Raw genomic sequence first — 12,404 nt, 5'->3', positions numbered from 1 at the left:
CATTCCCCATAACAGATTATACCCCTTATACAGATACTAAGACTCAAAACACTTGCAAAGACCACCAAAATCTCCTGATATCAAAACCAAAACTTCTGTCTTCTCACCTAAAGGAAAACTGTACATAAATTCTGCATCCCAAACATGTCTTGAGTTTAAATTAAGAGATTACTTGGCAGTACGTATCAAAAACTTTCACACACACACCCTGTGACTGACCCATCTCACTTCCAGGACCTCTCTTCTTCTACTAGTAAGGGAACTAGTAAGGAAACAAAGATTCTGTGCAAGGATATTTCACTACAGCAGTGTTTATAAGAGCAAAAATTAAAACCAACTGAATATCCATCCCATCAGGCACATTATGGCACAAACCCACGATGGAAAACCACATTGCCAGTTAAAAGAATGAGGTAGCTCCACATATACTGACATGTAAGGGTGTCTCGGGCACACTGGAAAGCAAAAAAGGTGAGAGTATACGTGCAGTATGTTATTTTTATTTAAAAATAAACTATGTGTGCATGTGTGTGTGATACACGCTGTGGAGACAGAGAAAGGCCTGGAAGAATACAGAAACTTCCTTGGGAAGAAGTAACTGGGCTGGGCAGAGGCAGGTGGGAGGAGGAAGCAAGCGTCATCTCTCATGTTTTAACTTTACGTTGTTTAAAGTTAACAATTACTTTTGAAATAAAAAGGATTCTGGATACTAATTTTCTAAAGCACTGAGAATAGTTTATAAAAGCCCTTAAAATATAACACAAGCTTCTTTCTCCCACTTTCAAGGCAGCAAGGGTGCCCGAGGGGCAGCTCTGCCACCAAATGCTCGCTGAACAGCTCACTCAGGACGCTGCGCCACGTTGTCCACTCCAGAGCCTTTTAAGGCTAGCAACACTTCTATTTTCAGCCTATGTCAGAAATGTCAAAATAAAGGCTTTTATAATTACATCTTGAAATATGTAATATACTTAGACAAAACAAATGACTAAAGCTGCATAATTTTGCTATGCTTTATTCAAAATTTGCCCTACTTTATTGTTGGGTTGGCCAAAAAGTCTGTTTAGTTTTCTCCATAAAATAAGACACATTTTTCATTTTCACCAATAACTTTATTGCTTTGGATCTTTTGAGTATGTCAGCTATCTCCCACATGGTATAAAACTGATTGTCCTCAATAATGTCTCGATTTGATCGCCATCAACTTCAACTGGTCTACCGGACCATGGAGCATCATCCAGCGAGAAACCTCCAGCATGAAACTTTGCAAACCACTTTTGACATGTTCAACCAGTCACAGCACCTTCTCCATACAGTGCACAAATCGTCTTTTGTGTTTCAGTTGTGTTTTTATCTTTCTTGAAATAATAAAGCATAATATGTCAAAAATGTTGCGTATTTTCTTCCATCTTCAATATTAAAATAGCTACACAAAAATTCACCAATTTTAACAAGTTTTTTTTTAAATGCATGCTGATACAACAGCTGTCACAATACAATCTAACAAAATTGTTTCAAATGAAGTTAAAGACAACTAAGAGCTACTAGAGCCATCTTATGGGGGGGGGGGGGACCTTTTGGCCAACCCAGTATTTAAGAACTATGAGTCTAGCGTCCAAATGTAAATGCCCATCATCTACAGAAAAATAATCTTCAAATTTGTGCTCTGATCCAAATTTGACACATTTAAATCATAATACAAGTCAGACACCTCATACATAATAAAACCCTTAAAGTGGCATTGCAAGTTAGCTCTGATACCATTTATTAAGCTCTCAAGCTGAACTGTAATCTTCTGAAGTTACACACACCACAATACACCTTTGCACAGGTAATTTTATTCTCTCCTGTGGGTGTCAACAAAGCTCATAGATTATAATTTAAAACATTGAGAAAGCACATATCTGCATATTGTCACATTTCTTTACATCATGATCCAGTAACTATTCAACAGTTATAACTACTAAATACAGTGAACAAAATGGCATAAATGTTTACACCATTCCCTTGTAAACAAGGCTTTTGTGCACAATAGTAACAAATGGAATTATGTCTATCACAACATCGATGAGGAAAGACCTCTTTAAATAAACTATTCTGTTTATAAATAGACTCTGATTTTTTTTTTTCTCAGTACACATTTACAGACCTGATCAATAAAAAGAAACAAGACATACAATTTTCTTTAAAAAGAAAATATTCAGAAGGGGGCTATGATGGGAGAATTCACCTAGGAAAGGAGGTCACAAGCAAGCCAAGGATAATAGAGTTAAAAGTACTGTCATACTTCAACCTATTTCTGTTAGCATACACCATCACAAGGACAGGATTGTCTGGGAGGAGCTCATTTTTACTTGAATTCCAGCAAGTTGCAGTCAATCTTGTAGTATACATAGGGGTAGTATTCCTGTTGACTCAGGTTTAAGCCTGGAATATCCATAGGTGCCTATGAAAAATTAGACAAATCATTTAATTATGTACTTACAGAAAGCAAAGGAATAAAGTATTATCATTTACCTTCTATGAAACACCTACTCTGGACTAAGTCTATACATTTATGCTAATTTAACCTCAAGTACACATTATTATCCCCATTTTGCAAACGAGGAAACAATCTCAGAATGGGTGACATCCCCTAGGAAACACAGCGAGTAGTAAGGCCTTATCTTCTCAGGCTTAGGGTACTGAGTTTATGGGATACAAGGCTTATAAAACGTTGGATAAAAATAAACCAAGTATGGTTTTAAAGACATCATATATATGCATGCTGTAAGAGTTTACTGGTAGGAAAACCTGTACCAAATATTTAAACCTTGTATTTTATCACCAATTCCATGAAAATGCAGGTCATTTCTTGCACTTTCTTCTATGAAAAAAACCTAATTTTCATGGGTTCTAACTAATGCACATGTGAGATATACCATCCTAGAGAGGGAAAAAATCAACATATTTGAAATTAAAAATATAAAATAAAAGCCTGCTGCAATTTTAAACAGCAATGACAAAAAACACATATACTTTGTTTATATTTTGTTTAAAAGATATAAACACATACCATTTTAGAACAACAATTTGCTTTACAGTGCTCATCTGTTTCACTCATTCCTTCTACCAAGTAAAGTGAAAATTACTACTTATTTTCTTCTCTGCAATTTATAATTTTTGTAAACAACTAGTATTACTGATTGGTTCTGTATTTCTGCAACTATAAATATCAGATTTATAGCAAGATAGTAATTGGCTTTTAGAAATCTCAGCTCTAACTAGCATAAAACAGGGTAAATAAGGTAAATTACTTGCTATGTTTATGTAACAAGCTGAGAATCTCAATAATAAAAATAAAATGGGTATCACCATATTCACTATTCCTCTTCTATCTTTTTCAATATTTTTTTCTGAAATTCATTCCGGTTCCTATTCTACAAGGCTATCTAACAAATACTTACATCAATAATAGCTGCCGCACTGCTATCTAGATGTTTATACAATTCATATAATACTTCTCTTAGTTTCTTCATTGTTTTCTTATTGGGCTGAAGTAGCATTGCTTGAAAGTTCACTGGCAGGCCGTACCTTGTAAGGAAGCAAAAATATATTATATAACACAAGCAAACAAACAGATTTTATTTTTAAAGCAAATATTCTCATACTCTTCTTGAAGCATAGCTTCAAGGGGAGAAGGTACCCCATCTTAATGACCACCTTTACAAGTTCAACTAATATGCACAGAAACTCAAACCTTCTCTGATCCTCAGTGTCCGCTAAGTATTTTTCTTTAAAATTAGAGCCAACTGTCTACTAGGAATTACTTTAATTACTCTTCAATTTTTAAGGGAATCTATGAATAAAATAGTGACAATATATAAACTTAGTAAATACTTTCACGATAAACAACATGAAATTACCCCACATCTACTTTAAAAATTCAAAGTAATTTAAAAATAATGAGCATAGCTGCAGATAAGTCTTTAATAATTTCTAATATGGTACGGAAGATCATAAGATATTTAGATTTTAGGTATGTCAAATATTAACTACTTTTGGTTAGATAAAACAGATTTCAAATAAGTCATTAGTATACTATGTACCAAACTACATGTAAATATCTGAAAGATCTTTCTTTTAAACAAACACTGGCTAATATTTTATGACCTACTTTTAACCTAAATAAATATGTAAGAAAAGGATGGAAGAGTACAGCAGCATGGATCTTTTTTTCTGAACCTGGTGTTAAGAAGCACGACAAATACGCATGTAACAAGCTGTATGACACTGACAATCTCTCCCCATGACTGGTCCTTTGGTTTCTACAAAGCAATTTCCTATTACTGGACTGTGTGTTACAATAAAGAGGTCAAATATAAAGGCCCCTATGAACTCTTCAAATTCAGGTTTCTCAATTAACTTTCTTTACCTTAAAACAGACTCAACAAAAACTCTCAATGCTTTCACATGAATCCACGCAATAAATGCTTCACTGAAATTCACTTTCAGCCACCGCACAAGTGGTCCCTATAAAAAGGAAGAAAAAAAATCACCACTTGGTCTTGAAAAATGGCAATTAGGAATTGAATGAACTAATTGGCTTTATTATACACTATTTGGTTAGGGTTAGATTTCCCCCAATTGAGACAATATGGTTTATAAAGTACTTAAAAATAATTTAAAATGAAATTTGCCTTTATTTTCTTTTTCATTACAAGAGAAGCACCTCTGCACTAATCACGTCTCCCCTTCCACAACGTCTCTGGGTCTTCACAATAACCCTACATTGGAAGATGGCAAGAAAATGGACAACAAATCCATTCATTCCCATTCCCAATTTTGCCTAGAACATATTAATTCTCCAATGGTTTAAATACAAATTGCTTCAGTAAAACATATTAATTCTCCAATGGTTTAAATACAAATTGCTTCAGTAAAACACTGCAGCATTAAAAAAATTTGCTTAAAGAAGATGAAGAGTGTTACTGGAGAGAGAAAACTACTACATAAATAACTCCTTCCACTACCGGGGCTTTAACTAACACCCTGCATTTAAAATGAATTCCTGATAGGGATTTAGTTGGATTAATTAATTTTAGGTATGTATTTTAAGATAACTATCCACAAATCTGAACATATTTAGAGAAAATTCCTTCTGATTATTTAATAGAAAAAGTAATTAAAATCAAATGTCTTATACGCAAAATTGGAGAATTGCTTTTAAATCAAATAAAAACAACTCCAGTTTTTCTTCTGCTTAAGAATAATACTAAATATTAAGAACACATACAAATTGCTTTTTCTTGTCAGTAGAAAGCCTGTTCATTTCTTCCTTATCTGCTTTCATCTCCTCTTCATTATACTGGAAGTCACGAACAATGAATCTAAATTTGGGGGGGAAAAAACAAAATTGTCCATACCACGTATAGGCGATTTAACACGTTAAAAAACAAACACAAAAAAGAGTACTCTTACTTGTTTTCCCTGGCTTTGTGTCTGAAGTCATCAACTGCCTTCCTGAACAAGGTGACGTTACAAAGGTAACTATCTTGGTCCTCTGAGAGAACACTATGGAAAAAAGTCCATTTAAAACTTTGTGTTTATTTGCTGGTTCTCTTTCACATTGCAGACAGAATGCAGAAACAGTGGAAGAGGTGGAGGAGGAGGAGGAGGAGGAGCAGGGTATGGCAGCCCTTCCCAGACCTGCCTCAAACACTGAAGACACAGAGTGTTCATGATGTGTTTGTTTACCATAATAGCCCTGTACTACCTTTACTGCTTCCTAACCAGTAACATTAAACACTAATTCAAGAAGAGCATCCAAACTCTAAGAAACGCATTGTTCAATCTACACCACTGCCAGGCTGGCTGAGGCAAAGCTGGTTTGTTTCCAGAGCCTACTCTCTTCCTTGCAAAGCATCCTCTTTTGTTCTGGAAACCTAACTCTCTTTTCCTCTCTCCAGCGCAGCCCAACCTCCCTGAGGCCTGGCCCACCTCTCTGCACTGCTAGGACCTCCTGCCTCAGACCTTTCCTTTTATCACACCCTAGATCAAAATTTGACTACATAACGTCTGGAAAAAAAAACACATCTTCATGCATCCCAGGGTCCCACATCGGGCTTTAGAAGATCCCAGTGAGGCTGGCACCTCGACCCAGTCATAGCCCTCCTGGACATCGCTGAAAAGACCTGCCGCCCTCTCTGCTCCCTAGGCAATGTGCCTGCTCTGTTGTCAAAACATCTTCCCTGCCATTCTTCATAAAAGTGATCTTTGCAATCTCTGTTGCAAAACACAAAGTTTTCTCCGCACAGCAGCTAGTGGTTTGCCCGAGGCCTTCCTGGTTAGGCTCCTGTGCCTATTTTGGAGCTCTAGCTCCAAAGTACTAAAACCTCCATGAAGCACCAATGAGTTTGTGGTACTGTTTCTAACAACAGAGAAAGATGTGAAGAGTGACCTGACCTAATATCTTAACAAGCAGAAGTAGACAGACAAAAAGGAAAATGGTAATTCTGAAAGGTTTCAAAGAAAACAAGCAGAACAGCAGCCTCGCCTCCACTTCTCTGGCTGCTATACTGCCGTGGCATTTATACACATCCCTGCGCGTAACCACACAATATGGCAGTATTTCAAATTGCCCAGTAGTTTAAGACTTTAGGCAGAATATTTTACAAATAACTAGATTTTACGCATTTTAAAATAAAACCGTTTCTTCCAGGTTTGAGATGGTATTTTTCAATCTATTCTACCACCTCAGGATTCCACTTCCATCTTCTCTCCCCCCAATATAGTCACTCAAGTATCGCGCCTAAAAGCAACAAGTCAAAGTATTACTACTTATGAGTTAAAACTAAAGCACTTAGAACAATGACTACAGCACACAGTAATTAACCAAAAACGTTAGTTACTACGATAGTCAAAAAAATCTAGCCTCAAGTCACAGAGATCCTTCCTCAACAGTGCACAAAACTCCAGACTAACCCACTGAGCCTGTCTGCCCCACGTGAACTACCCGTCCTCTTCACGGTGCGGCCGCACTACTGCTCTGTTTTGATGACTAAGTGCAAACAGCAAGTTTTCAAGTCAGTGATTCCAAATGACCTCTAAACTGAGAAGCAGAGTAGAACAGATGTCTTCACTAGGTGAGGAAGGGCTGGGAACTCTCCGGTGGTCAGTGAGCACCTACGGGCATTCAGAAGACAGGTACTGCCCACACTGAACTGTTGCTGCCTGCCACTTTTTCCTTGAAATTACTGAAGTGATTTTCAAAAGACGTACATTTCTAAAGTCATATTTTAAAGTCCTTCTTTTAGAGTAAATCTGGGCCTACTTCATTAGCCTGCACACCATTCCCCTGGACCTCTACCTTGGCTTATGTACAACCTGGGCAGACATACTGTGTGCACGGGGTCCTTACTCTCGGCTTTCCCTTGTCTCCCAGACAAAGTCAACCTCTATGGCTCTAATGCCCTACAGAACACAAAGGTGTAAGAGGTGTTATCTGTCAGGATAAAGAGCTTCAGTAGAAAACCATTATCAAGACACGACGTTAAGTCTTCAGTTTACCAGGTGAAGGGCTGGTGTGAGTGAAAGGTACACCTCCTCTCCCAGGCTCCCCTCTAAAATTCATGATGAGCACAGGTCTGTGGTTTAGGTCTCAAAAAAATCAACACTTGTGGAACTACAATAATCCTATTATTTTATATTTTGTAAATCTTATCAAAGCCTTAAAATAACTTCACAACATGTACAAGGTAGGTGCTATACTCATTTTACAGACAAAGAAAATGAGGCCCAGAGAAGTTAAAAGACTTACCCCGGGTCACACAGCAAGTTGGTAGCAGAACCAGCAATAGAACTCAGATCCCTGGGTCCAGGACTCTTTCCATTATACTAAGCTACCTCCCATGTGACACAATGAAACTGGAAAAGAAAATAGTTCATGGGCCTGGCCTTACTAATACCACTTTCTCCTGCTGCCTACGCTTTCTTTCACCGTGCTGCCACCCTTGAGGGTACAAATACACTGCATTTCATTTTTTCTCATAGAACACCTGGTGTGGAATAGCAGAGTACAGGAAAAAAGTGATACGGTATAGTGTCAAAAGGGCACAGGGCCAGGAGCGCTGGTCCTAACTCTGCCACTGGACCCTGTACAGCCATATGCCTCAGGCAAGTTTTTAAGTCTTCTACATTTTGACTTCCTTGTCTGTAAGAATAACTGCCCAAACTACCTCACAGAATTGTTATAACTAAACAATGTATGTTAATCCATAAATTAGAAAGTGCTTAATAAGAGTTTGTGTGGGTTTTTTTTTAATGGAGAGTATAAATTAGGTGGAATCTATGCTCTCTGGAAAGTAAAAGTGAGTATTTGGAGATCAACACAGTATCTAACAGCCATTTTGGGACACTCCCTTCACAAGGTAAATGAGGACACATCACAGTATACAGTAATATTAACTAAAGAATTTTCAGAAGGTAGCACAGTGCAGCAGAAAAAGTGTCACACCAGAGACCTGGGTTCTAGTTCTAGCCCTGCATTAATAGGATGTGTGACTCTGGGCAAACCACTTCGCTTCTGTGGCCTCAAGCTTCTCTATCCGTAAACATGAGTGGGTGGATCAGACTGTGTATGTCCCTTCCATGTCTAAAATTATGATAACTAGAGTTAGTATAACTTATTTATAAGGTGAAAAAGATGGTTCTAACACTATAAATTTCCCACAAAGATATTTCCTAACCCAACATCCAAACTATAAAAGGGATTCTAGGAAAGAAATGGATTTTACAAAGACTACTACTTACTTGCTAGACCTTGGAACTACCATTTCAGCTAGTGTTTCATACTGCTTAATCCAGTCATTGTGGTTTAACCTGCAGAAAAGGTACAATAAATGTTGGAAAAGAAAAATAAGTTCTACCCCCTGCAATATCCAGAAAGAGAAAAAATGATGGGACAAATAGGAAATTTGGCTACAGTAAATATATGTCAAATCTATTTAACGAAAATATTCACATTTCCTACTGTGTGAATTTCAAACACACGGAGTGAAGCGGTAACTACAGTTCACCATCCTTACATCCACTACCTACTGCAAAGCAGACACATCCCAAAACTAAGTTTGGAAAGGAAGTAAGACAAGGCATATTTTCTAAATTACTGTAAACTTTAGGGTTGATATATACCTCATGAGAGAGAGAGAGAAAAAGAGAGGAAGAGAGAGCAAAAGAAAGAGGCCATGTCAAAATCACTATCACTTCTTTTCTGTGGCCATTATGAAGCCTGGGTGAAACTGTATTTGCGGAAAGCACAGAGTACCAGGAAGTACTGAGTAAATAAAGTGCCAGTAAACCATGCTGCCATAGAACAATTGTGCAACAACCTTCTCTAAAGAACACTGGCTTTTGGGGTTGTGGGGAGAGACAATTATGTTTGTAACTTAAAATAAAGGACTATTAGTATTTGTAGGCCAGGAAAGAGAACTATTCATTATTTAAGGTGCCTAGGTCCTAAGTTTTCATTATAATGTAGAGAAAACTATGAAAATTTCCGGTTTTAAACACAAATTTTGTTTTATTTAATTTATTTTTAGAGGGGGGAGGGAGAATGAGAAAGAAAGAAACAGTGATGTGTGAGAGAAACATTGACTGGCTGCCTCTCACATGCCCCTAACTGGGGACCTGGCCCACAACCCAAGCATGTGCCCTGACTGGCAATCAAACCGGTGACCTTTTGGTCCACAGGCTGGTGCTCAAGTCACACAGTCACACCAGCCAGGGCTAAACACAAATTTTAAGTGAAGGCTAAAGGACACATATCTTTTATCTGGGCAAAGATTATTTTCCTATGTATTATAAAAACACAGATACACAGAAATGTATTTTAAATAATCAGTGTTCTAGCATAGCAGGGATGAGTTATATAACTAAAACACAAAATACAACTTTAGGACCCAAACCCTTAGTTTAAAGACCTTCTCCATAAGCAAAGAATAATACACTCTGCAGAAAAGGGGGAAAAGGAAGCCACTTAATACTGTAGCCACTGTAAATGCAGTGGAGGTGCCTTCCCTCTCCTTTCCAGGAGGCATCATTTTCCAATGCAAAATAAAAATGGAGAGCACAGCAAAGGAAGACCTCATGCAGTGATGTTCTCAAGACTGCCCAAATCTCCCATTTCAGTTTGGATCCTCCAAAGAGTCCCTGTGCAAGACTGCAGTGTAAATCGGGAGTGAAAACACTGAAAGTGTTTGAGACACACACACGCATATGCATACAGTGTCCAAAGGTTTCATTTTACCAAGATTAATGATGATCAAGTGTTAATTAACACAGAAGGCCTTATCTAAAAGATTTCAAAGCGTTAGTTAATCCAGCAAGCTATGCTCACAGCCTGTGCCTGTCTTGTAAACTTTCATTAAAACAAGCCACACCCATCTGTATATATATAGATATATCGTATATATCGTATACATGGCTGCTTTCAGTTAAAACCACTAAGTTGGCGTGCAACAACCTTCTCTAGAGAACACTGGCTTTTGGGGTTGTGGGGAGAGACAATTATGTTTGTAATTTAAAATAAAGAACTATTAGTATTTGTAGGCCAGGAAAGAGAAAAAAAAAATTTCTAAACCCTGATCTACTCCATCCTTTGCTGCTGCTGCTTCTCTCTTTTTTTTTTAAAGGTAGGAATAGTTTATTTTTATTTACTTTTAGAGAGAAGAGAAGGGAGGGAGAAAGAGAGAAACATCAATGTGTGAGAGAAACACTGATCAGTTGCGTCTCACACACCCCCGACTGGGGACCTGGCTGGCAACCCAGGCACGTGCCCTGACTGGGAAATCAAACCGGCAACCTTTCAGATCGCAGGCCAGCGCTCAATCCACTGAGCCACACCAGCCAGGGGCATCCTTTGCTTCTTATATGACTTAATTCATCCTAACCAAGCATAAGGATTTAAAAAAAAAGAAAAAGAAAAAAGAGCTTTGTGTCTTGAAAAATTTAAATCTATTTTCTAAATCAAATAATTTAACATTACTTAACTTTTTAATGAGCCAACTCTATTAAGCTGCTAAATTCAATTTGGAATTTCAATTTATAATTGATGTCCCAAGTTATAAACTAAATTCCACCATCTGTGCCACACGGGTATGCTGGTTGACAGAATGAATGACAGATGATGGTCCCTTCACATTTAGATCTTATGGAAAACTGCAAATTACCACATTAGATAAGAACATTTTTCTTGTATTTTAACAAATAAAAACCTTTGTAATAAAAAGACATACTTGGGAACTACGACCAGTAATGTGACCAGATACTCTGAATCAAGAACAAAGTCATCCTTCTTCACAATTTCTGCGAGACTTCTAGTGAGCAAACTTCCTCTGAGGAAGAAAGAAATCATTAGTCTGATAATTAGATGTTCCCACAACACAAGTAAAGAAGCAGCAAGCTACTTATATCCCCATATGCTATATAGACATCTCAAGAGAGGCATTAGTCTAGTTAACATTTTTACTTTATAAGTTGTCAAAATTTAGCTATTTCTCACTCCTGCAACAAAAGAAATGTCAACATTTATCAAAACAGGTCTTCAGTGTCTCCGTGTTTGCTTTAATTAATGTAACTCGAGTCTTTTCCTGATTAAATATCTAATATCTAGACTGGGAAAGTGTTATTTATTAGATTTCAATTAAAGTCTATTTCATTTTAATTATGAAATTATATCATCTAAGCACAACCCTTGGTTTTCCTCCCTCTCCCTGGGTATCATTTGATACCAGGCAATTTTGGTTTATTAACCCAACAATCAGCTCTTTCAACTCAGTCTTCATTTAGTCTCCCAGTAACGATCCTTTCCTAATGAAAACATCTTGCCTGTTTGCACCACTGATAGTATATGTATCAACCAATTTTTCCTCTGGGATATAAATGCTTAACAGTTAAGTGCTTAAAGCTACACTTAGAGTAGTCATGCTACAAGGAGATCAACCAAAAGAAGTGTGTTCAACTTTAAGAAAGCCTAATGTGTAAAATACCTAAACTGGGAAAACAAATGAAGAATGAGTATTACATTATAAAAGCATTCTTCTATAGAAGTCTTTTAACCAGATTATGCAATTATGATTTGATTTAAAACAATTAATTTTAGATATCTTTTCATCAAATGTACAAAGGGATAAAGGGCCTAGCTCTTAAGTATCACTCATAAGTCTTATTTATGAAACAAGTATAATAAATCAATCTTACATCCACTTTGACTAGACTTAGTTAATAAACTTTTCTCCAGGAAGTGAAAAAAATACTATTTTGATTATAGAAACAGCTGTAACTTACTAAACCCCAGCAATATTTCATTCAGTATACGCTAGAGTACTTCTCTAATTTTTTTCTAAATCCTCACCTGAGGATATGTTTAT

The 12,404-nt window shown here is 37.0% G+C and overlaps 1 protein-coding gene across 1 annotated transcript in view; it reads right to left on the bottom strand.

Moving 5' to 3' along the window:
• Positions 1 to 1,087: 1,087 nt before the first annotated feature.
• The window catches only part of ATP6V1C1 (ATPase H+ transporting V1 subunit C1), a 39,913-nt gene continuing 28,596 nt past the window's right edge, over positions 1,088 to 12,404 (bottom strand). The window contains exons 7-13 of the mRNA XM_054590354.1: positions 11,271 to 11,369; positions 8,788 to 8,856; positions 5,458 to 5,550; positions 5,273 to 5,366; positions 4,412 to 4,509; positions 3,444 to 3,570; positions 1,088 to 2,443 (exon numbers count right to left, since the gene is read on the bottom strand). Coding sequence (XP_054446329.1) covers positions 2,348 to 2,443; positions 3,444 to 3,570; positions 4,412 to 4,509; positions 5,273 to 5,366; positions 5,458 to 5,550; positions 8,788 to 8,856; positions 11,271 to 11,369 — 676 coding nt within the window. The 3' untranslated portion in view covers positions 1,088 to 2,347. The remainder of the gene's footprint in view (positions 2,444 to 3,443; positions 3,571 to 4,411; positions 4,510 to 5,272; positions 5,367 to 5,457; positions 5,551 to 8,787; positions 8,857 to 11,270; positions 11,370 to 12,404) is intronic.

The sequence above is a fragment of the Pteronotus mesoamericanus genome, unplaced genomic scaffold (genome assembly GCF_021234165.1).
Source record: "Pteronotus mesoamericanus isolate MK-2021 breed Mesoamerican mustached bat unplaced genomic scaffold, CSHL_Meso_final scaffold_174, whole genome shotgun sequence".
NCBI lineage: Eukaryota > Metazoa > Chordata > Mammalia > Chiroptera > Mormoopidae > Pteronotus > Pteronotus mesoamericanus.
Note: the sequence above shows the minus strand (reverse complement) of the source record. Positions and strands in the feature narration are given on the sequence as shown.